Below are 26,777 nucleotides of genomic sequence, written 5' to 3' on the forward strand. Positions count from 1 at the left end.
TAGACCAGCCATGATTGATGATACACGGTTGGATGGTGAAAAAGCATATATGAAAATGAGTGGAACTGAAATAAGTTGTTGAGCTGGATGAGTAACAAGTTCAAAGTTCATAGAATGGGAAATTAATGCAATTGTTTGAACCTGAAACACCACTTTTCAGTGACAGATGAAGAAAAGTTGATGAGATGGACGGTTATTTAAAATGGACACGTTCCATTAAGTACTAAGGTGCAAGTTGAAAGCTCGGAATGGATACTGTGTTGAGGAGATATTTGTTATCTATTATTTTCTTGGTACTTTGTGAATTTCACTTAACAATAGTCATGACCTTCAATAGGTAGAAATGGGAGATTGGACTGATCTTAGAGGGTTGGAACATGACTTACTCTGGACCATGTTGTATCATAGTTTAATGTTGATTATATTTAGTTGGTTTTCACTTGTGGGATTGACAGCAAATATTACAATTGAAACTGCATTTTGGTTTTCGTTTTTATGGCTTAATTGGCTGTTAATTTTTTTACTGAAATGTCTGTATTTTGCTCTGTTACTTGTTTTATCTTCTTTTTACTAAGGTTTGATTGTTATATGTGCAGCAAGACCGGCAGAGCTTGTTAGGGATACTGAGATGACAGCGCCTTGTGGGACAACAATCCTTTATCCATCGTCTGGGGGCAACATCCACACTTTTGAAGCTGTAACTCCCTGTGCTATCTTAGACATCCTGTCTCCACCTTACTCTTCAGAGAATGGGCGTCATTGCACTTATTTCCGGAATTCTCCAAGAAAGGATCTACCCGGTAAAAGAATTTATTTTCTATTAACCTGGTTCATTAGCATTTATTTTTTACATTTCCTCTCTGAAACAAAAGGATTTGCCTTTTGATTGTTCCTCTCAACTACTAACTCTTTTTTATTTGTGTTTAAATGAAGGCGAACTTCAGTTGAATGGAATGACCGTTTCTGACGTGACTTGGTTAGAAGAGTTTCAACCCCCTGACAACTTTGTGATTAGGAGGGGGCAGTACAGGGGACCCGTCATCAGACGTTGAGAATTCTTGTTTTGGGTGTGCCGTACATTTGAATGAATTAGGATTTTCCATATTAGGAAACATTGGGGGGAAGCTCTGGTATATGGGTTGTCAATAGCCTTGGCAATAATTAATCTTATTGGCTATATAAGTTTAGGTATTTGGAATGTACATATTTATATACCATTATAGTACTTCCATTCACTGACCTCACCTTTAACTAGTGGAACAGTCACCGGAATTTGTGAGAACTTGTGTCTGATAAAGTTCTTATGGGGAATTTTTCTCCCATTGCAATAGGCAGATGCAATCTTTTTGTCGCCCTAGTTAAGCAGCTGGGTGTAGAACTACTTTCTAGTCCTTAAATCATCTTGCGTTGCTCAAGCTCAGCTTTGTTTAACAGGTGAAAACCAAAGCTCAATTTGTCACCTTCAGTTTTTTCTGTCTCTTATGTTTTGGAGAAGTCAGACCGATGATTGGCCTGACTAAATAACTAATATGTTAAAGATCTGCGCTGTGATCTATATCAATGCCAATTAGTAATTGATATATCTTCACAGAGCTCGGGTTTTGACACTTTCGAGGCCATGGCTAAGGAGCTAACTGATGTGTTTGAGCTCCAAGTATCTATGCACAGAAAGCTACCTTGGTTATCAGCAAGAATTAATTGCCCTGTAATTTAATCTGATGCTGAAGTAAAAATTTGGGATTGTTACATAAATGTCCTGGACCAATTGCTAGTGGGAAAGATTGCAAACTCCCCAATCTTTAGAATAAAAAGAATGGATTTAAGTTGTTTCTTAATACAGGTTGAGGTTTTATATGGTATGTTGTTAATGATTGTTGTCATGACATCATGTGAATCCATTAACCTCAATGCCAAATAGAGGTTTAGAGATTTAGGATTGTGTGTGCTTATTTCTTGGCAAGGGTTTAGGGTTGATATGGGATGTATCATTCTTCCAAATAGGATCACTAAATTAGGCATTTGCCTCATATTTACATGAGTATTTCAAAGATTAAGAATGAATTCATATAGATCAGAACGTTCCAATAGCAATTCTAAAATAAATGATAAAATCAATATAAATGGACTAAAAGAAATTGATCAAAACCAGTAATGGTAAAAAGAAGAATCATACTCAAATTAGCTGAAAATGAAGGAAAACAACAAACAAGAAGCAGCAACAGATGAGTAAAACCATACCAAGTTGGTTGAAGGCAAAGATTGATGAAGAGCATTTGAATGCATCACCCTACCAAGTGAACCAGAAAGAGCCAAACTTTGATCCAAATAATGATGTGGGACTTTGGGTTTTAATAGAAGGGCAATGGGTTTAAGTTGCAGACCAGAAACAGTGGTAGCCCATGACCTAAAATTACAGTGGGCTGTGTTACAGGAGGTTCATGGCACTCACACGTTCACATCATTCTTTTTTCTCTTCTTGTTTTTGTTGTTAGTGCAAAAAGTAATAGCTGAGTTGACCAAATTTGAGATGTGATTGGTGGGATTCTCAGCTAAAGACACTTGAAACCTACCATTGGAGCAATGAGCATTAGTGAATTACTTCCCAGATAATTATGAGAAGCAGTGGATTATAAATACTGTCAAGTTGAACGTGGAGTGCTGAGCCATACCGCGGCTCACCTGGTTTTCATGCTGCAACTTGGAATTATCAAAATGGAAAATACAAAGTGGTAGTTATCTTGATGGGAGGGTGTAGTTGAATGAAGTTTGGTGTGACCCAGCATCTAAGCTTACCCTAGGCCACCACTGGCCAATCATGGGTTTCAGTGGCTAGCTAGCCATGTGGTTGAATTCTCACCCGTGAGTCTGATTGGTTGATGGCATTGTCCACAGAATATCCAGGCTCAATGAACCAGCATCTTGTTGTGGGAACCTAACACAAGAATGTGCTTGTGTCACTGCTCATGAGAATTTCTTTAGTCTCATCCACCACTTCAAACTCAAATTTTTTAGAACGTTCTAAAAACTGTTTTGTTAGTTACAAAACCCGTTTTCTAAGTTAGAAAACTGGTTTAATAAATTACTTATAAAAGCAGTTGTTTTAGCATTTGTATTTTGAAATATTTTTAGTTATTTTTTATAGAGTTTTTTAAAAAAAAATTTTAATAATAATTTAAAAAATAGATAATATTTTGAAAGCTTTTGTATTGGACATCAGTGTACAATACTCTATGGAGAATAAGCTGAGAAATTCCTTTTTATATGTATATTAGAGTTTTCAAACATAATTTTATTCATTAAAAATAGTAGATAAATATTTTCCAAAACGGTTCTAAAAAAATATTTTGAAAATGTTTTCAAACAAATTCTTAATTTCTAACTGTCTTTTCTTTTGCTATTTGGAAGTAGGTTTTTATTCATGAAATATGAAAATTAAGAAATGTTAAACAAAACTATATATATTAGGGAGTTTGTTCAAGAAAAATTTGTTTGATTGAGCATTTCAATGTTTGAAGACATAATTAACTTACACTAGAACAAAATTATAGATAGTGGTCTTCTACACCACTTTTTGGGCTTCAAAGTTCACCATGTTCTACAGCACAAGAAACTACACCCATGGTATGGTGGGCTGCTGCGTACATCCTCTTGACTGGTATTTAGTTTATAACTTTCCACGTGATGATTTCAGCCCATTGTGCATGACCAGCCCAGAGGCAGATGGACAGTCAAGAGTCAAGAGTACTCCAAGAGAGAGAGGCAGTGGGCAGTGGCCACAAGGAAAAGAGAATTTTTTGAGAACGTAAATTTGATTATAAAAGGGTTTAAAGTTTAAGCTAAAACCCAGAAGAGGATAAACATTAATGAGCACACTTCTCAGTTGAAACAAGCCAATTCACTTCTTTTGGTGCTAGTTTCCATGCTACTTCTTGACTGATTCTTACCCTAAGATTCATCTCCCTCCTTCCGCAAAACATGGGCATGTGATCTACAACACATACATACAAACACACACACAGATCGGATACATTGCCTATGTTCGCGGCGACACTTTAGCCAACACCAAGCCATTCACACCTAGATTCTTTGCATTATAGCCTTTTTATATGGAGTTTATGAAGAAAGAGATCAGTATGATTATTCTCCAAGTCCAAAACCAGATGGGTGTGTAAGCTTCCCTCATTCTATTTTACTTGCTTTTGAGATCTCTCTCATCTTAATTTTTATGCTTTGGGAATATTTGGCCATTTATTGCATGTGTTAGCATTTTGGTTTTTTAAATATTGTAGCTAGGAGTTAGGTTTGGAGGTGTTTATATTAATAAAACACCTAGAATAATGCTAGGTTTTCAATTAGAGTCTGCCACATTGTACAAATAACTTTAATTTTTACAAAAATAAAAAATAAAAAATTATGATTCTTTTAATGAAGACTTTATAAACTTAATTGTTTTAATTTCCAAGTGCCTGATAACCCTAAGGCTATATGGCATTGATGTGATTAAAGGGTGGGTAGGAGTTGATCATCCTTTCATGAATTCAAACTTGGATAGTAATTGGGTTGGGTATATTATGTCAATGGAAGTCTGCTTCATCTCTGCAGGTTTGGCTAGCAAAGACTTGCAAGCTCAAAAAAGGAGTTGGCACTGATCAAAGACTAGTACTCTTATAGACTAATTGGTTTATCAGCATCGATTGATTGGTTCATTAGAAGGTCAAGTACATTCTATGATGATAACATCTATATGAACAACATACTGTATGTGCACAAAAATCAGATTAGATTAAACAAGTTCTAAGATCTGATTTATCTACCATTTTCAATTTGGACCTCCAAGGCCTCGTTATCGGTATCGCAGAACCCAAGTGGCTAAAAACAAATGTGTATAATAAACTATCCATGGTTTTTGGTAGAACGACATAGCCTCGGTCTCCATCCTGCTTCTGTAATTGAGAAAGTATGATGGATGAAGAACGTCATCATTTCTTGCAACTTTCATGGGCCCTCTATGTATGAATTATATTATTCTTTCATTGTTTTATCTTTTTAGTTTATTAATCTTGGTGACAAGGGATCATAACTTGCTAGAAATGGCTACTGATCTTGTTCTTGAAGCTTCACTATGACACGTATATATACCTAGTTTTACATTATAGAACCCTATGATAGATACAAGCTGAATCGACAATGCATGACACTGAAGCATGGTGATTATGAGAAATAATATTAATGCTTGTATGTACAGACCTAGTTATTGAGTTTTAATTTCTATCTCTTTATTTTTCTTCACATATAATTTAGATTCATTATAGATTGTCACCGAAATGAAAATATATAGATGAAATTTGCAACTTAGTGGTGGTTTGATAAACTAATTTAATAACTTAAAATGATTTAATAATTTAATTCAAGTCATTAAATAAATTAAGGTAGTATTTGTTTTTTTGCTTTTTTGTTTAAAGTAGTTTGTTTTCAAAATTTAGGTAGTTTGTTTTTCTATTTTTTTATGACTTATTATAAACTTTTTAATAAATAGAAAAAACTAAAATATGTAGTTTTTTTTAATTAAATAGAAAAAATAACATATTGGATTTTTTTACTTTTTAATACTTAATAGAAATAAAATACTACAAAAATAAACAATCTAATATTTAACCACTATTAAGGATTAAAGTTCTATTTAGAATTAAGTAAAAAAACAAGCACCATCTAAGTATGTTTAGTAAAATGATAACTTAAAGTTAAAAATAATTTTAAGTTATAAGTAAAAACGATTAATCCATTTTTAAGTCTACATATTTATTTTACCTTCATTTATCTTAATTATTTTCATGATCTCCTTTGTTTTTTCATAACCTTCACTGTTACTCAATCTTTTATACCCTAATTATAATTTATGAGGATAAATATGTTAATTTAAAATTTTAAAATATGTTTTAAGTTAATTTGATCAAACAAACTTAATACTTAAAGTAAAATTAAATAATAAATTTTAAGTTAACAACTTAAATTATTAAGTAATAAATGTTAAGTTTTATCATACATCCCTTACTATATCTCTAAATTTTTGGGTTGAGTGAAGTGAAAATAGGACAAATTTCATGTAACTCAAAAAATTAGAAGTGGTTTATGAAATTCTTCTTGGCGTAGGTTTTGGTCATAGATTATTGGAATTGGAAACCTTTTGCAAGTGGGTTCGGGGGAGTTTCTATACAGATTTACAGAGAAAGTAGTGGATGGAAAATGAGGCAAATTCATCCATGAAATTTAGGGCTTGATGCAGTAGCTAAGACATACAACTTTGCTAATGAAACTTCCTCATCTGGCGTATTAGAGCGCATTGGTGTATATTCCACCAAAGATTCTCCGTTTGGTTTGCCGATGCAATAGAATAATGAAAATGTCAACTCCCCATGCAGGAGAAGACAAAACATAAATGGGTTAATCGGTGATTAGGGAAAGATGAACAATTCCTTAATTATTTTCTTAACTACACAAAACCCGATTAACCCGATTGATTAATTTCCTCACCTCTCCTGCATAGCCTTTACCATTCAAACTCTTACTTTAATCCTTCGAATATTTGTCTTCATTGCCTTATTGGAATCCATGAATCTTTCTCTGTCTCTCTCTCACACACACACATCTTCACACATAAAAATGTATTCACACATACCTATAGTCATATTAATAAATGTCACACATATCTAGTCAGGTTTCGAGTGTCTTTTAGCTAAACCTAATCCCTTCAATGATTCCAATAGTGACCTCTTCTCTTTCCAAAGACTAAATAAACAATCTCTGTCGTGTGAGGACAAAATTTTCAAATTCTACCTAAAATGCCTTGGAAAGTAAATCCTTGGACAGTAGGTAGGAAAATAGAGAAAAAAGACAACATAAGGGTATAACTAATTAATGCTTTATGGGAGACAACAGTTCTCTCTTACCTATCATCTATCATTCTTTCACTTTTTCCCCTTCTATAACTTGTACTGTCTCCTTCAATTTCTAGACCAAGTGTTGGGTGCCTCAACATTACCAGCTGCTAGCATTTTTTATTTTGCAAATTAGATCTTTGGAATAGGGTGATTCCATACTAATTTTTGGTTTATTAATGAATATATTTTCATTAATTTACAAAAAAGAGCAAGATTGTTTGTATTCCCTTTTATGAACTTTCTGAATGTCTTAATTCAAAAACTCTATTTTATTACTTGGCATGTACTTTAAGCAGTGTAAAGGACTGGAAGCTCATGAGTGGAGTGCAAACATTTAGGAATACCCTTTTCTTTGATCATTCAAGTAATCAGGAGAAACACACATAAAAAGGTAGAAAATGTTTGTTGATTCTCTTTCCAAGGAGCTCCATCTATTACCAAGAAGTATGACTAGCTAAGTATGAGCTTGCATACCACAAAACATATACCTATTTTTAAATATTGGAGTATGATCACAATGACTGTGATGTGGGTCTCACTCAATAATTTATCTAGTGAGGAAAAGGTTTATATACATATACTAAAATCATTATCATTTGCTGGGAGAAAGTTCACCGTCTTGTATTTATTTATTTATTTTCTGTAAATGAGCTTAATTAGTTAAAAAATAATATCATGAAGGGTTGTATTATGATCTTCTAATAATTCACTATTTCTTTTTGTAATTACGTATAAACTGGTTCTTGAATTCATCAACACTTCTCTTATAAGAATCCCAATAGAAAAAATGCCAACAGATATTTTTCTAAAGGTTGATTGATGTTGACACGTGAACTAAGATTCTAGGTAGCAGAAGGCTAGTTTCTTGGCTAATATGGGGTTTCATATATATACCAGTTCTCATTAATTTTCAGCTACTCAGAATCCATTCTCTAAACATCTTAGCTTCCAGTTATTTTGTGCTCAACAAAGGAAACTTTACATATATGTATGTTAGTTTATATATCCATATAGAAGGATGACATGGTTCTAAAAACTTAATAACTAGGCAATAAATCTTGGGTGGATGATCAACAATCTGAGGTTTCAAAAACATATAGTTTTTATTCAACCTTTGTTATTTGCCAATTTATCCCTAAATAAGTTTTAGGTAGGTATTGTGCTCCGTGTGACAAGGAATCTTTCATATTAATTATATGACTAGATAGATAATATATATGCATATATAATCCCCTAGTAGAATTGCCCAGCTAGCTGTGACGTAGCAATGCTTATAGGGAAACCTAAGACATAAATTTAATCACATCACTTAAAAAAATCACAGTAATTTATTTAGTCCCTAAATCAATACTTAGTTTTCAAAGAGGTCTTGAGAACTGGTTGTCTTTGGCACCTTTTATATTGAATTGTGCTTTGCTAGATTAGAAAATTAATCAGGCTAGCTATAAGTAGCCTTTACCATCCAGATATCATTTCCACATCCAGAGATTCGGAATACAGTTCTTTGTGAGCTGTGCTGGCGAACACTTGGTCTGAAGCCAAAGCATGATTTCTGGTTATATATGGATTATTAATTAGAACCACTAGCAACAGTTAATTTCAATCATTGATCAACTAAAAAATTCTACACTAAGCTGAATCTTTAAATTAGAAACCATACACTTCTTTTTTCCTTTTAACTTGGAAAAGATAGGTAGGTAATACATGATCAGCTATTGTTTTTAATGTACTTTAGCTCTACATACTTAACTGATAAAACTCATAAAAGAATATGTGATAGTTCCTTGGGGAGACGTGGTTGAGTCTTAGCTTGCCTAAGACCTTAACTTGTGTCATCACATTTGGTCTCATCAGACATGACTCGAGGTGAGAAACCATGAATGAAATTCTTTCTTCTCATCTGCAGATGTATGCTACTGAGTCATGTTAACTCTTACTGCATCCATGATTGATTTGTTATTTGTTTTATATGTTTGTAATCAGATTTAGGGTTATTGCCCTAAAACCTCACAATTTTTTTTTTTTAATAAAGCTGGAAGCATTGTGTGCATGTTTTTACCCACCAAATTCAGACTATTTTACAGTTAACATAGGCTAATTTGGCTGGCCCAGCACCATGGATAATAATAAGATCTATTCAAAGGGTTTCAAATTTCCAGATCAGAACAATGAATCAAAGTGGTGGGAATATAAACAACATAAACTAAAGCCATAGGGAACAACAATAAGAACAAAGGGACAGAGAAATAGTGTTAAAATATAGGAAGAAAGTCATCTCTTGAAATGGTTGAGCAATACAACAAAGAGAGCAGTCCCTAGCAGAGGTCAACCATGAAGATTATCACGGATGAGAGAGAGAGAGAGAGAGGGATGGACAAGCTGTCAAAGAAGACCAAAACGAGAAAGGCTCGAGAAGTCACATGATTTTCAACAGTTCAAGAGAGTGGTGGTGGCATCTTAACTCGTAGTATTAGTATTGTTATCCTAGTGTAAAAAGGACAAAGTGGAATTGTCCGACCAATGTCTTCCCTTTCTAATATAGTAATTGAAGTCTTTAAGAAATCTGAAGTATGACTAATGGCATGAAGCTTAATTTCAACAGATTCCTAGCCAGAAAATAAAATAACTCCCCAGAGTTCAATGCAGCCAAATCATCTCAATGCATAACACAAGAGTACCATGCAGTAGATCTCTCCCTCTCTCCTCTCTCTCTCTCTCTCTCTCTGTCTTAAGATTTGATCTATTCTTCGTTTACTGAGTTGTTTTTGGTCAATCAACATATCCATCAATTGATACACCAGCGTGTCTCATGTTGGTAAGTTCATATGAATCATCCTTTGATCTACTTTTCAGATGCATGCTTTGGATTTATTTATCAAAAAACTTCTTTTCTGTTGGTAGGGAAGCTGGTTACTTCATGATCCATCGATCTTATTTGAATCCAATACAAAGTGTTCTCAAAATATAGGAAATTTGATACACTTACTGATTCTGCCGCTACTTTTCATCTGAGCAGTCCAAATCGTGGAAGAAAGAAAGAATGAAGCTCCATCATCAATGGTTTGTACTCAAGAGAAAAGATTAAATCCTCTGTGCATCCAAGTCATTAATTTCTTCAGGAAGCTTAGACCCTAAGGTTTTATGTTGTATCAAATTTCAGGATTTTAGAAGTTCCATAAATCATTCCCTTTTCAATCTTTGGCCACTTTTTCTTTTTCTTCCTCCCCACCTAATTTTAAACAGTTTCTTATCATTTCCAGAAAAGATGTATCATTTTCCTTTTGCATTCAACAAGAAGTTGATCATCCAAAATTTTCTATTGCCAATTCATATAACCAAGCTTACTAATAGTAAGTGCTATTTTGTAGCTAAATATTGCTATTCAATTGCTATAAAAGCTCAAACCTGAATTTCAGTTGATGATTCAATATATTCCTCTTTATATCTGTTGATTTTTTTTTTTTCTGGAATTTTCCAGGTCATCTGCATTTCGCATCATTCATTGTGTTGTTTTTAACATTTCTGAAGTATTACCACCTATCTCTTAGTTTTGCAAAGCATGAACTACCATGAAATGAATTAAGAAGGCAAACAAAAATAGAGTTCTTGACACCTTCTAAGGCCATCATCATGCTGGAAAATTTCTTCCCCACCTGGGCACAAAAATAAAATTGTGATTCTGTGCAAATTGATGAAGATGTTTAAAGGGTTTCTAGTGACACATGTACATACTGCTGCCGTAAATTTTTTTCTCTTTAGAAGAACACACATACTTATGAAGGCATTTTCATGAAATAAATGCATGGTGAATTTGTTAGAGTTAGCAGTTGATCATTTGATATTACATATATATGCACATTAGTTAAGCATACATTACTTCAGGGATAATATCTTGGAGGTTTGTACTTGGGAAAAATCATTTTGATAACATGATATTCATGTGTCAAAAGAGGCTTCAACATGAAATAGGAAGGAGTTTCCATTGTTTTTTAATTTTTTTTTTCCTTTGTCTTTGAAGTACAATATAATGCCATTGAAGGGAGCCTAGTAGGCTAGTACTATGGAAAATACATGAACCAATACTGTTCTAGCCTTCTAGGAAACTTAGAATGCCATTTTGTTCACTCCACATTTTTTTTCTTGCTTTCATTTTTATTACTAATATTTGGAGGAAAATTCTTAGATTAATTACTGCTCTTAATTTTTCCCTTCACCACATTAATATTTCTATAGACATTCATAAAATCGAGAAATTAAAATTTACATTCATTTAATTACCATTATTCACTTATTTATAAGTAATGCAAGAATAATTAGGTAACTAGAAATTCAGGCATATTAGTTGAGTTTGATCTCAAAACTCTCCTTTTTACATTGATGGGTTGCATGATGTATTCCTTCTAATGCATCCTATACATTCAGTTTGTTTGCATTTTTTTTAATACATTCATTTATAACAATGAATAAGAACATTCATATTTGGAGTCAAGAACACATCATTTTGATCAATTAATTCATTTGGAATGCAACCGAAGATCTCTTTGGAAATTTTACATATGCATGATCATTTAAGTAAAATTTGTCAGAAATTATTAATTCCTCCTATCCTCATCATTCTAATGCATTTGTTTTCTTCTTGCCTCAAAATGTTATCTATCTTAATTATGCTATACTTCTCATCTGCCTAGCTAATGCAAATCAATGATTCAAAATCTAACAGCACACAAGACTGTCCTCAACAGCCAAGTAGCTACCAGGAAGTCTAGAAGTTCAAGGCTGCGGGGAACTGCTAAAGAGATAGAATACTATTAGCCATGGCTGAGAGAATAGAGATTTCTGATGATAATAGGAGTGATGGAAGTGAAATTCAAACCAAAACCTCATCTCTATTATGTTTTCCAGGGCATTTGTCCTTTGACTTGAATCAAAAGGCCATGGATGAAGAGGATAGTAGCACCACTGGTGTTCCTGAAAATGAAGTTAAAGAGGACGAGACATCAACAGATGCTAATTACAGTAACAGTAGTAACAACACAACTGTAGAAGGGAAAGAACGAACAACAGTTAGGCAATATATTCGATCAAAAATGCCTAGGCTCCGTTGGACTCCTGATCTCCATCTTGCTTTTGTGAATGCTGTTGAAAGGCTTGGTGGGCAAGAAAGTAAGTTTTCTTTGGGTGCAGACTTCTGAGTGTATTTCCATTTCATCGTTCAGAAATATCAATTGGAATAGGGAAGAGAAGAAAGTTATTGCTCTATCATCTTTGTGGAATTGTTTTCCCAAAGATTTTTCCATCCCACACAAATAACTGAAAGAAAACTATTTTCTTAATGTATCATCCCTTTTTTTACTTTGATTTTGTTTGAATAAATGCAGGAGCAACTCCCAAATTAGTTCTTCAGTTGATGAATGTGAGAGGACTTAGCATAGCTCATGTAAAGAGTCACTTGCAGGTAATGAAAATGACCCAAGTTGGTTAGGTTAACTCTGTCAACATTTATATCAGAGCGACTAGTCCCATTATTTTTAACCATTAATATTTTTGCCTTTGTCCATTTTCCTGAATTTATGCATGGTGATCTTCAAATTCAGATGTATCGAAGCAAGAAGCTTGATGATTCTGGACAAGGTAAAATTTCAGTGCCCTTTTAGCAGTTCAACACTATATCTTCGGTTTATAAGGTCTGTTAGTATACAATTTAAAGACAGGTTGACAAGTTGATGAAACAAACTAGCCAAAACCACTGATCAACAAAGTATGACATCTAAACTACAGGGCTTTGATCACATGAATAGCTTTCACGCTATTCAGCTGTATCTAGCGTCTGGATTGCATCTTCAGCTTGAATTGGCCTATTTATGGATATAATAGGTCATTATTTGAACATGACTTTCAAAACAAGAGTAAAGAGAAAATGCTAAAATTAACCAAAAGACAGTTTTCATGTTAGATTAGAGTTCGCTCATTATTTGAAGAAAGTAATAGTATCAGATTCATGAGCTCTTGCTGGTTTATGAGCTGATCACTATTTTTCTGTTTTCCCTTATTTATTTGTTTATTTATTATTATTTTTAATTTGTGCATCTTTTGTACAGTTCTATCTCACACGAGTAGACCGATGTATGTAAGAGATCACATTCTGGAGATGTACCAAAGAGCCAGTCCTTACGGACACTTTAGAATGGAGAACAGGAGCCACTTCTTTTCTCCTGTATTGAGACAGAAGTTTGACCCCAAAGCTAGCTCTTCAAGGTCACTAAATTACAACTCCAGTGATGAGAAACCCAAAAGAACTTGTTTGGCAAATGTTTTAGACATATTCCTAACTGATGATCTCTGTCCTTTTTCTCTCATATTATAGAAACCAACAGTGGGCTTTCGATCATGATGTGAGGCAAACAAGTTCGCTATGGAGGAAGGATTCTGAACTTGATCTGATGAGTACGGATTGGAACAAGGACCGGTCAACAAACTCACACCTGTTTGATGTAAGGGATGGGGGAACAGGAATTGTGCCGATTCATACTAGCCGATTTCTTGAAGAGAAGAAGTGGCCTCCACGGGAGTTGATCGAAAATCAAGGGAAGGGTAGAAATAATTCTCAAAATATATGTTGGGATGGTTCCTATTCTGAACTTCTATTAAACCAAATGCATCCGAAGCCAATTTCATTTGGTGGCAATAACTATGCCATGCAGCCTTCTATTTGGAGTACCAATCCCAGCATCATCAACAAACAACTTCAATCCAACAGATGTAATCCCTTGTTCTTATCAAATAGCTTTGAACCTGAGTTTGAATCCCCATTTCGAGTCGAGGTATTTAACATAGATCACTCTTTTCCATATGCTTATATCTGAAATTGGTTAATTGAACTGACTTGATCTAACCCTTTTAAAATGCAGCTCCACAGGTTACAAGAAAAACAACCCCAGAGCATAAATGAAATGGTATTGCAAGCAGAAGAAAGTGCCTTTGTAGACAGGTTTAAAGAGAAGAAACAGCTACCTGATTTACAGTTAAGTTTGAGCCACAACTTTGAAATTGGTAATGAAGTGAATATTAATCCTCGGGAAAGCACCAAAGAGATCAGCACAATGCTTTCTCTTTCTATGGCCAACTCTTCGTCGAGAAAACAAGCACAATCTAGTGAAAACAGAAGAGATTTGGAAGTTAAAATTTGGGATAGTTACAAACAAGTGGTACCAAGGCCACAGGGCTGAGTACTTATTAGGATCTGACCATGTAAAATTGAGCATAGAAGTGAGATCTTTTAAGTACTTGTCTTAAAGGCCAAACTGGACAATTAGTTTTGCTGCTCACAATAAGGTATCCCCAGTTGTTTCTCTCAGGTTAAAACTGGATGATAGTTGCAAGCTAGCATTTTTTTTCTTTTTTTTTCAATCTTAAATATTTAGTTCCTCAATTTCATCATATGGTTTTGCTGAAATTAATTAACATAAAAGTTCAAAATAATATATACTGAATGAATTAACTGCAATGCGGAGTATTTGCCTACATGTACTAAAGCTGTAAATCAAGCTTGTCACTACAAAAATGCAGCCTTTTGAGATCTTTGCAAATGGTTCATTGCTTAGATGGTGAGTCAGTTAATAAGGATGCTTTCTCAGGCAAAATGAATTTGTTGTCTTTCATGGGTGCCAAGATATATGACAAGAAACAAGCTCTCTTGCACTTTCACTTTCCAACTACTGATTGCTAGTATGGAAATCTCACTTTGAATATATACAGTCGTGTGGGTGTATGTTTATTATGTGAAATCCTTCAATCAGTAAGATTAGCAACTATACACATTCCTCCAATTTTCCCTGCAATGTCCATTGTCCAGTCTGTGGGATCAGTGTGAGCTAGCTAGCCCATGCATTAAAAGGCAATTCCTTTACTGTGGATAATAAGTTGAAGAACAGAGCTAGGTTTCCCAACAGGTTAAATACTGAAACGCATATTGGAATATTTAGAATAGATAGGTGTACAAATGTCCTCAACTTTGTAAGTTTACATCCCATGCATGTCACCATGTATATCAGAAAATAAACAACTTTTCCAAGTTAACAAAATAGTACTTAACTTTGATTACTGGAAAAAATTAAGGTTTGGATCCTTTCAAATAACATGTCTAAGGATCATGTGGACTAGCTATTAGGATTGCCAGAAAAAGAAATGGTACTGAATACTAATATTAGCTCATATAAATCAGAACTCAGTTTCTTCAAAAAAAAAATTTATGAACAAGACCAGTTTCTTAGTTGGGGGATCCTGATAATGTAAGGCTGGCTAGCTAGCTCTGCTGGGGCATAATGCTGCATCAGCCTCACATTGAATCCGGATAATTTGGGTTGTGTCTTGACTGAGGCTCTTAATTTATATGAATTGTCTAAGGTGCTCTTTAGCACCTGAAGAAGTATGAGTAGCAGTTCCTATAACATAGATATATTAATCTTAATTCCATGGTGTTTTAACTTTTTGTTAAACAAACTTAGTAGTCAAAACTCCATAGGGAAGTACCTTGTAGAGAAAGGCTCAGAATCAAACCAAGTTTGTTCTCTCTGCCCAGGAATATATACATGCTATCCCCACCAACTGATTGTGATATACATTGAGTGGTATGTCATATAATTTATGTTAAACATCTGAGACATCTACACTTTTCCCATTTGAAAAAAGCAATGAGCAACTATATATTGAAAAATGTCACATAGTTATAGAGAAAGACATCGAGTTCATAGCAGAAGCATTTGAAAACACAAATACATTTCTTCTGTCTAACAAAATCTGGGATATGCTATGCTGAGCATCTGGAAAGAGTTTCACAATTTGAGAAATTCTTTTATATACCAATTAGAAACCTATGCGCATGAGTATGAGAAAGGGGAAAAAGACAGTACTTCATTATAACTTATATTTTGTCCTCAACGAGTCCCTTTAATTACTTCATTATAGCTTATAGTTGTGCTCAACGAGCCCAGCCCCAAGAGGAGTTAAGTAGAAGGCAAAGCGATTCATTTATTAACTTCCGATAGTGTTTGTTAAAAGGCAGTCCATAAGAACGAAGGGCTCACAATCGTGGCCAGTTCCCTCTTTGTGATGCAGAACGGGTGCATGTTCTTAAAGGCAGAAAACACTGAGGCCAAGTATACAATATGTGGAAAAACAGATACGGTGTGATGAGTTTAATATTAAATTAATTGGATACCTTCTTTTGCTCGAACTATGCTTGTGCTGTCCAGTAAAATACCATTTTCTTCAACAGAATCCACCACCTCCACCTCCACCTCCACCTCCACCTCCACAGCCACCGCCGCCGCCACCACCACCACCACCACCACAGCCACCGCCACCGCCACCACAACCACCTCCACCTCCACCGCCACCACAACCACAACCACCCCCACCACCTCCCCCATGCCCATGCCCACCATCCCCACCTCCACATCCACCACCACCACCACCACCCATGTTCCCCCCATAATTACTGCTAAAGATTATGCCTCCATGGCTGCCGCCTCCATGAAGGTGAGCAGCACTACGACGAAAATCACCCTTTTTCTTGCGAGGTGAGCCAGAGTTGTGATCACCACAAGCAAATATGACCATGGATATAATTGAGAGGGACATAACGATCATGCAAAGCAAGAATAAACCTCCGGAGCTCACAAGCACCAAACTCGCTTGGCCTGCATTGCCATCTCCTATCACAAACTGTCTTGCCATTTGCTTTTGTTTGGACCAGAGTTGATAGCTTAGCAATATATACAAAACCGGACACGTTTATAAGCTAATGGAATTGTCTTTATTTTGGTGCACTTAAACCGATATATTAATGCTGAGTGCTCCACTATGTGGCTGAGATTAAACTCTTTGTTATCCCAAAATGAAAATTCACAAGCCGTCTCACCAAACTAAGCCCAACATGAAGCTTCAAAGAACCTTCTCCAAGAGGAAGAAAGGAAAGGGGAGGGATCTTAATTCTTTAAAAGGCATTTTAACAACCCTGGTAGAAATAAGATGAAGTTGAAAACGACCCCCAACTTTGACATTTTGTTTCAAGTTTAGTCATAAAGATTTAAATTGAAGACATGAGGATCGTTTGTGACAGAACCTCATGATATTTCCATGATCAAACATACATCAAGGGCATGGAAATTACCTATGGTTCTCTTTGCATTAAACATCCCAATAGGTAAGATTCTGTTTTGATTTCACATGTGAGGCCATTAAATGGCCATGGCTTCATCTGCAATGTCTTGCTGATTTTCAGTTTTGGTGAATTCCATATCATGCTTAAAAAGGTTAATTAGCTTTGAATTTTGAAGGCACCAGGAACCTTCATGACACAGTCCTACATTATAGCATTGCCATTTCCAGGCACAAAATTGAAAGGCCTTGTGAACCGCTGAACTATATATATACATGCTAATCTCGAATATGATTCTGCTTTGACCTCAAGAATGTGAACTATTTTCACTTTGTTTTTTCCTTTCATATTTTAACAATATTTTCAAGAACATTTGTCAAGTTAATATGGCTTTCATTTCTTCTTGTGATTTTGTTCATATGTTCCTATGATAATCAAATTGTAGACATCTTTATTAAGAGGTTATTTGTTTTTTCTCTTTCCCACTTAAGTCTTTTAAGTAGTTTCGAATTTAGCTTATCACTTTTCTTTTTAAGACAATCTTGTCTTAAGAGACAAAAACAAATATTTTAACACTTATCTTAGTGCATGGAAAAGGGGTTTTTTTTTTTTTTTTTCCTTCTCATTTCTCTTTTCAATTTTTAATGCAAATATAATTCCTCACACAAAATTTTGAAGATTGTAGCAATTTAAATAAGAAATAATTTTACTATAAATTGAATTTCATAATTCTATAAATTCCTCCAATTTAAATGTAACCACTATTTTTGCCTCATAATTCATCCAATGCTAAACAAAATTAAATTTGATACATTTTTTTTAGATTTTCTCATTGAATATTAAAAAAAAAAAACTATAGATTAAAAAATAATTTACTACAAATTTTCAAAATTAGACCTTTTATTATACAAAAAAACTAAAATATGATAACAATTATTAATTTTAATGAATTTTTTAATTAGAACTTTAAAACATAATTCATATTTTTTTTCAATTAAACTTTAAAACATAATTAATACTCATCTTATTATCCACTAGAATACAAAATTAGGATTTGGTACTTCTTTCCAAATTTAGAATAAAAAAATTTAATGCATTAATCTCATCGGAATCCATATTTCCATTACAAATAAGTCTTGTTGAATTCTACAAGAAGATGCTTCACAGTAACAGTAGTTAACAAGTGAACAACCCAAATGTCATTCTTTACATATATATATATGTCTAGGCCAAAAACATCATCTTGAGTTTGCTGCAGCCTCTCAAGTTATTTGCTATTGGCAGCTAATGAAGGATGCTTGGATGCTTCTCAGGCAAAAACAAAGTTGTTGCCTAGTTGGAATATAACATGCTTTTTTTCTCTTCCTGCTTCCAACTAGTGATTGCTAGCTAGCATTGAAATCTCATTTCAAAAATCTGTTTCTTTCTTCTTCTTCTTCTTCTTCTTCTTTTCCTTTGAGCCATAAAGAGAGGTTAGCAACTAAAAACATTCCCATTGTTCTTTCTTCTTCTCCTATCATGCCATGCAGCTAGCTAGTTATTATGATTGCTGGGCGAAAAATTGTCATGTGGTCTTCCATTTTTACCTTCTATTTCATCACATAGTCTTCTCGAACTTTTTAAGATCTAAACAAAACCTAAAAATTGGTTTGAACAAGATCTGGAACACGCAATACTGAGCATCTGGGAAAGGTTTCTCGGTTTGAAGAATTCTTTTATATACTAATTAAAAACCTATTCACATAAATATTTGAGAGGGGGAGGGGGGAAGCAATACTTCATTTTAACTTATAGTTGTTCTCAATGAACCCCAAGAGGAGTTAAATAGAAAGTAAAGCAATTCATTCATTAACTTAGGATGGAGTAAAAAGGCAGCTCAGAAGAACTAAAGCCTCACAACCATGCCCAGTGTGACGGAGAACAGATGCATGTTCTTAACAGCAATTATACAGATTATATGCTATTAAGCTTCAATATATGGAAAAATAGATTAATATGGATTCAGGGTACTAATATTAAATTAATTGGATACCTTCTTGTTCGAACTATTCTTGAGTAGTCCAGTAAATTTCGGTACCATTTTCTTCAACGTATTCCTCCACATCCGCCACCGCCACCACAACCACAACCACCCCCACCTCCACATCCACCACCACCACAGCCACAACCACCCCCACCTCCACATCCACCACATACTAAATCACCTTTTTTCTTGCGACGGGAGCCAGAGTTGTGATCAGCACAAGCAAATATGACCATGGATATAATTGAGAGGGTCATAAAGATCATGCAAAGCAAGAACAGACCCCCGGAGCTCACAAGCTCCATAAGCCCTTGGTGATCTGCATTGCCATCTCTTAGAACAAACCGTCTTGCCATTTCCTTTTGTTTGGACTAGAGTTGGTAGCTTATGGAATTGTCTTTATTTAATTTGGTGCATACTTAAACTGATATATATAAAGGCTGAGTGCTCCGTGTGTGGTTGAGATTAAACATTTGGATATCCATAAAAGAAAATTCACCAAAACTGAATTCCAGATCATGCTTAAAAGGGTTAAGCTTTAAATTTTGAAGGCACCAGGAACCTTCATAGGGCACAGACCTGCACTATAGCATTGCCATTTCCGGGCACAAATTGAAAGGCCATGTGAACCACTGAACTATATGTATACATGCTAATCTTGAATACGGTTCTGTTTCGACCTGGCGAATGTGAGCTCATTGATGGGGTTTTGGTTTACTATTGATCATGGTAATATTGGAGGTCTGACGATGGACTAAAAGGATGATCAATCCATGCAAGAAAAACAAAATTGGTTGTTAGTCTGCAACAATCTGATAAAGATATTGAGCCAATGGATCAAAAAAAATATCCTGGAGACTTCGTAAAGTGGAAACAAAGCAAAGAGAAAAAAAATCTCAAGCCAATTTCATTTACGAAATGAGAGAGCTCATGTATTTTCAGTGCAAGGAATGTTCACATATGGAATATTGTAACAAATACAATTATATATGTAATATGTATATAATTTATTATAACACTTACAATCCACATTGAGATTAAGAAACTAGGCCATTTTGGCCATGTTTTCTATGCTTGTTTTTAAAAACAATTAAAAAAAAAAACAAACAGGATTACATATAAACATATGATTATTTATTATTAAGTTTTCTAAAATGAGTTAACTAATTGAGTGGAGTCTACTAGGGCTATTAATCAATTAGGACCCTATGGGCTAGATTAAGTTTAAACTCATGATGGGCTTAAATAACTTAAGCTTATACAAGAGCCTATATAAAGCCACTTAGAGTTGAAGGTTAGACATTCTATACTCTTCCATCGGTATAGAAGAAAATCCTAGCCTCCTCTCTCTCACTCCCTCCCAGCCACTCTACACTTGTGTAAGGAAGCAAGGATAGAGCAATTGTGTGGAAAACACACCTGGTTTTTGAGATTGGTATCAACAGATATATTTTTTAGCACTTAAATCTAAGTTTTATTAAAAAATTATATACACTTTTGCTATGCTTAGATCTAGTAGCCCTATGATCTTAGAAAACATGAACTCATGATCTCATCCTAGAAATAACAAGCTGCTTGGTAGGTTTCAAACTCATTGAATAGATTGTTAAGTGAATCCAATTCCCTTAGCTAGCAATATTCCTAAAGTTAAGAAGGTCATGTGGGTTAGGAGAGTGAACTCATTCAATAAAGTAGTTTTCACTGCACTTAAAGCTAAAGGCCCTAGTGACTGCGGGTATTTAATTATAGATATTTAAGGTACATAATAGGAGATACGTCATTCTTCACCACCTTTGAGAATTTAAATGGTGGTAATATAATCTTTGGTTATGAGATTGTAGCATGTGTACAAGGTATGTAAGAGATCTATTACCCTACCTAATTGTCCTTAGTGATGCCCTTTATATTGAAGGCATGGCAACAAATTTGTTTATCATTAATCAAATTTATAACAACCATTTGGGTCTTAGATCTTCCCAAGGTAGATGTGAGGTTTTCAATAGGATAGGAAAGTGTATCCTTACAATTTTTAGAGCTACAGATAATTACTATGCAATAAATCTAGCCCTAATTAGTCCCTAGTGTGTAGTAACACAAAAATTGGATAATGTAAAGTTGTGGTATAGGAGATTGAGATTAGGACACTTTAACTATAGGGATATAATCAAGGTTGTTAGCAAGAAATTAATTTAAGGAGACCCTAAGCTTAGTTTGCCCAATATTTCATTTGTGGTGAGTGCCTTAATGGAAAAGAAGTTTAAAGGACACATAAAAAGCTAGATTTTTTGTACATTGACTTTATGGGTCTAACGAGGACAAAAAGCATTGAAAGTAAAAAGTATGTCCTAGCTAGTCATGGCAGATGACTTCTCTATGTACACATTTATCCATTTGCAAGAGAGAAGTCCAAAGCATGTGACCACTTTAAAGTTTACTATCTCTTAGAACTAAGAATCCTAGTATAAAGGTTTAAGGATTGGTTGAAGCCTTGAAATCTAATGAACCCTCAACTTAGTTAGAGTCTCAAAAGAGTGGATGTTGGTCAGCATTAGGTTGAACCATTATAAACCTTGTTTTTGTATCTCTTTTCCCTTCTCTCTAGTTAATTTATTGTTTGTTTATGTTTTCATTATAGCTAGTTATAGTTACTTGCATTCATTAATCTAAAATTTTGTAAAATTTACCATTACCCAATTCACTTCCTCTCTTAGATGATTAACCTAACTTCAAATTTAGTATAAGAGCAAGGCCTCTTACAAATTCATTCCACATGGAAGGGTTCTCAATTAATAGGCTCTCATTCTTTTTGGAATTGATTATCCTTTTTAGAAAATAAGGATGACCTACTTTTCGAAATCCATTATTAATTATGATTAATGGGAAGTCATCCAAAATTGTCCTCGTATTCTAACTAAAATTGAAAATGGGGTGGCTATTCCAAAATCTAGCCAATAATGGGATGAGCTTGTCAAGAGAAAAGTTTAATTGAAATGTTAGAGTTTGATATTATTTACATTGCACAATAGATGAGAATGAATATAATAGTATATGTCAATGCGAATCCGCTAAGAATATTTCAAGGCTCTCAGATATTACCCATGAAGGAACTAACCAAGTTAAGGTATCAAAAATTAATATTCTTGTGTATATTTATGAACTCTGCTTTATGAAAGATAATGATACAATTATTGACATATGCAGTAGGTTTACAAACATCATCAATGGACTTCAATCCTTGGGGAAAGTGTACAAGGAATAGGATAAGGTCATGAAGATTCAAAAATCTCTTCTAAAGAAATAAAAGGCAAAGGTGATGACAATTTAAGAAGCTAACGGTCTTACCAAGCTTTCGTTTGAAGATTTGATTGGGTCTCTAATGAGAAATTGAATCACAATGATGAGCCATCAAGAAGTTAAAAGACCAAAAGAAGAAAAGTATGTCTTTAAAGCATTAACTCATGATGATGTTGAAAAGCAGAAAAGTGAAAAGGAGAACCTTAAACTCATAGCAAGGAAGTTAAAGAAGTTTATAAAGTTTGAGAGAAAACAAAGGAAGGAGGCAACATCCCAAGAAAGAATCATCCAATAATGATAAAAAAAAAAATGAAAAAAAAAAAGGAACTAATTTTCTATGAATGCAAGAAGTCAAGACACATCAAGTATGAATGTCATCTCTAAAAAATAAGACAAAGAAGGAAAAGAAGAAAGCTATGCTACCAATATGAAGTGATAGTGATGAATTCTTCATGGAAGAAGAGTGTGAGAATGAAGTTGCCAACATGTGCTTGATAACCTTAGAAAACCATGGAGATGAGGTAAACTATAACTCAAGTTATGATGAATTGCATGAAACTTTTGAAGAACTTTACCTTGACCTGGAGAAACTTGGTACAAAAAATGTTTTGCCTAAAAGGAAAATTGTTTCTCTTGAAAGTGAATTACTTGAATTAAAAGAAAATTTTGATTTGTGTGAAAAAGCTAAAGTTTTGCTTGAAAGGAAAATGATGTGTTTGAGAAGAAAAATGAATGGTTGACATCCTCCCGGGCTTTTGATTTCATTTTAGCTATCCAAAAGTGTATCTTTGATAAAAATGAGTTAGGCTATAAGCCTTCAAATTTTATTTGGTGAAAAGCTTCTATCGAGAGCTCGTCCACTATTTACAACTTTTGTGGAAAAGGAGATTACATAAGTAGTACATGTCCTTTACAATTAAAATACTCTCATGTTGTGAAGGCTATTTGGTTTCAAAAGAGAGAAAAGACTAATCCCCAAGATCTCAAGAACGTATAGGTACCTAAAGCAACCTAATTTGTTTTGTAGGAATTAAAAAATAATAAATGGGTCTTGGATAGTAAGTGCTCAACGCATATGATGGAAGATGAACCAAATTTTGTCACCCTAACAAAAAGAGAGGTAGTTTTGTGATTTAGAAACAATGTGAAAGGGAAGATCATTGACCAAGACATTGTTGATAATGGTAACATCTTTAACTAAAAATGTTCTCCTTGTAGATGGTTTAAAGCATAATTTATTGAGTATTAGTCAATTATATGATAAAGGTCTTAAAGTGTTTTTTGAACCATCATATTGTATCATTAAAGATATTCAAAGTAATCTAACCATTTTCATGGGTCATATGAGCGAAAGTGTTCATACAATTGATATTGAAAAAATAATGGTCAATGAATGGTTTTGCTCATGCATGATGATAGTCGTTGTAGCATAGCGGGTTAGATTAAATATAAAGTTTATTTTATAATAAATATGAACTTGTTAAAGGTCACATTAACATGAAGGGTGATTATGACATTCCACATGGGTTAGGAGAAGAAATTTCAGACATTATGCATGTAAATCAATTTAAAAACCTTGAGAATTTATTAATCTTAGAATGGATAATATCCACATGAAAGGAACCGGTTGTCACAAGTGGTCTCTCTCTTTGCATGATGCTAATGTGAGCCAATGTAAATTGTCTTACTTTTGTTGTGTACAACTTAATTGAGTCATTTGGAAAAGAACCACCACTACCCCGATTTGTTGTCATATGTATGACCTTGTCCGTTTTAACTCTATTGAATATCACCATATTAGAATGTATATACACATTTTAGGATCACTTAATTTAACTAGTAAACCATATGAAATCTCAAATCGCCTTAGAGAAGAAGTTCCAAAATATATAAACAAGTTTCAAATTTATGAGTGTCAATTGGTCCAAAACAAATAATATCTATACATGACAATCTTGACAGACAGTTTCAGAGTCAGTCTCAATCTTATTGATAGTATAGACCATGATAGATGTTGTTTAAATCAATCTTCCAAGCAATAAAATGCGACAAATACCATTAGAGCATTATAATGGTTAGAGCCAATTTGAATTCTTGACAGTGTATCAAGACAATATTATCAAAGGCAACTTTTCCTAAAGGTAACAAAGCCAATATGCATTCCTAACAAGAAATATATCATGACAACCCATTATTAAAAAGATAATAGATTATAACAAAGATTATCAAAGTCGATCTTGGTCCGTAGTTCCCATAAAGTGTGATGTGGTGACTTTAGGTTTTTGATTAAGGATCTTAACAGATAGTATCAAAGACAATATATCTGAGTTCAAAAGAAGAAATTGATAGATGATGAGATCAAGGTTACTCAAAAGCTAATTTGAGTTCCTACCACTAATAAGGAGTGACTCTGAGCTCCGAGTTCATGATTGCAAATCATTACAAATGACATAGAAGCCAATTCGAATGATGTATAGTAACAAATGGTATGCGAGCCAATTTGGATTCATGGCATTAATAAGGACAACTCCTCTAGAATATATTATGTAATTTAGGTTGTTATTACTTAATAAGGAGTGAGTTCTCTAGACTCCTCTAAAATATTTAAATCCTTTTTAAAGGGATATTAACTTCTTAAAGCGAATACAAGTTCTTGACACTCATAAAGAGTTACTCCTTTTAAATGTGTAGTACTAGCTGATAGGATGAAAACCCCACCTTTTACTTGCCCTAATGTGATCTATTATGTATATGGAAAATAATTTTAATAATATTTTCTCCCTTGTTTCTAGCCATATATAGTTTCTCCTTGATACTAGAAGTAATTAATTTCGGGGTCCTACCCAAAATATATGTTCTATAGTCTACAGATATATAACAGGTTGTAAAATAAGAAGAAAAATACATGTGATTCCTACATTTCAATCTTTTGCTGATTTCCTAACTCTTTGATTCTAGCAATATGATTTGGGGTTTCTACCCAAAATATACCATGGCCTGCTGATATATTTACACTCTTGTTTATTGCAAAATAAGAAGATAAACATATAGAACATCTCTCCTTTGGCTTGTTTCATAAGCGATCCACTTAATGAACAATAATAAACCTTGACGACCTGAAGACACAAATTGGATGAAATTGAAAACTGATTCCCAGTTTCCAACTTTGGTGAGTTTCACCTTCATCCAAAGTTCTATTCAAGGTTGATCTCATAGTTAAAATGTATAATTTTTACATTTAAAGACATGAGGATCTTTTGACACAACCTCGTATATATTACAACATGGTTTCGCCATTTCCATGCTCAAACTGCAAGGGCATGGAAGCTGCCGAATGTGAGAATCAACTTACCTTTTAGACGATCTAATTGTTATGGTCACCCACTAAAATTTCTTATTGGTTTACAAACAATGGCACAAGTAATTTGTCCTCAGGATGCTATATATACCTCAATTCTAATGTGCAGATTACAATTCTAATGACACAGCCTGAATTATTTCCATGTCCCTACTTCAATTCCGTGGAACACACCATTTTCTTCATGGCCACCTCCACCTGCAGAACCATTATCACAGCCACTACAACAATCTTTTTTCTTGCAAGGTGAACAGAGTTTGGTGTGGTCCAAAATTGAAAGGTTTTTCAGGAGCCACAATAACATTGATCACTGCTTCTATTATTGGGTTGTATTAATATTCTGCAGGAAACCTAACAATGTCCTAATTTTTACTTCACTTCTGTATTTCTTGCAAAAACTACCCTATTTTGCTGGAAAACTCTCAGTTTGGAAATTGACAAACCAATAAAAAATCCTAGTGTTATTTTGAATGTCATATTCATGAATGGATAACCCAAGAAACTGTGGAAAATGTATTCTGAATAATATTGTAGGGAATATGTAGTTCATATATATTTCAAAGTTAACACAAGTTAAAATTCTTTCTTTTTCAATCTCATGTGTTGAATCAGCTTTCTGCATTCCCATCCAGATCCAGTGTGAATTTGCCCCACAAACGACAACTTTTCTCAGTCATTTTATAAATGATTAATATTTTGAAGTGGCATTGCAGGTAGGTCAGACATTGATGATGATTTCATACACCACAAGAGGGGCCATTCTTCTGACACAACCAATATCACGTTACAGCCATTGTATTAACCATTCCCATTTATATGTTAATTGAAGAACATGGACTCCATTGCCTCTGAATTAATATTTAATGCCTACATGTTTTCTAAACTTTTGTCAGCTTATCAAGAATATGTAGAACAAAAATACCCCTTCAAGGTGCATGATCCCGCGAATTACTTCTGAATAAATTAAGAAATCATATGTAAGAACTATAGCATTTCGTGATTCAT

The 26,777-nt window shown here is 34.0% G+C and overlaps 2 protein-coding genes across 5 annotated transcripts in view; both read left to right on the top strand.

The window, feature by feature from the left end:
* LOC100250622 (plant cysteine oxidase 4) overlaps positions 1 to 1,415 on the top strand; it is a 45,150-nt gene extending 43,735 nt beyond the window's left edge. For all 4 annotated transcript variants that reach the window (XM_010658745.3, XM_019223669.2, XM_010658746.3 and 1 more), the window contains 2 exons: positions 597 to 800; positions 934 to 1,415. In XM_010658745.3, the coding sequence (XP_010657047.1) occupies positions 597 to 800; positions 934 to 1,052 (323 nt within the window). In that variant the 3' untranslated portion in view covers positions 1,053 to 1,415. The remainder of the gene's footprint in view (positions 1 to 596; positions 801 to 933) is intronic.
* Positions 1,416 to 11,663: 10,248 nt separating this feature from the next.
* On the top strand, positions 11,664 to 14,197 carry LOC104880828 (uncharacterized). The gene is made up of 6 exons (XM_010658744.3): positions 11,664 to 12,101; positions 12,317 to 12,393; positions 12,533 to 12,569; positions 13,037 to 13,193; positions 13,303 to 13,759; positions 13,847 to 14,197. The coding sequence occupies exons 1-6, from the start codon at positions 11,753 to 11,755 to the stop codon at positions 14,162 to 14,164; spliced, it is 1,395 nt and encodes a 464-aa protein (XP_010657046.1). The 5' UTR covers positions 11,664 to 11,752; the 3' UTR covers positions 14,165 to 14,197.
* Positions 14,198 to 26,777: the final 12,580 nt, after the last annotated feature.

Source organism: Vitis vinifera, chromosome 12, assembly GCF_030704535.1.
Source record: "Vitis vinifera cultivar Pinot Noir 40024 chromosome 12, ASM3070453v1".
NCBI classification, from domain to species: domain Eukaryota; kingdom Viridiplantae; phylum Streptophyta; class Magnoliopsida; order Vitales; family Vitaceae; genus Vitis; species Vitis vinifera.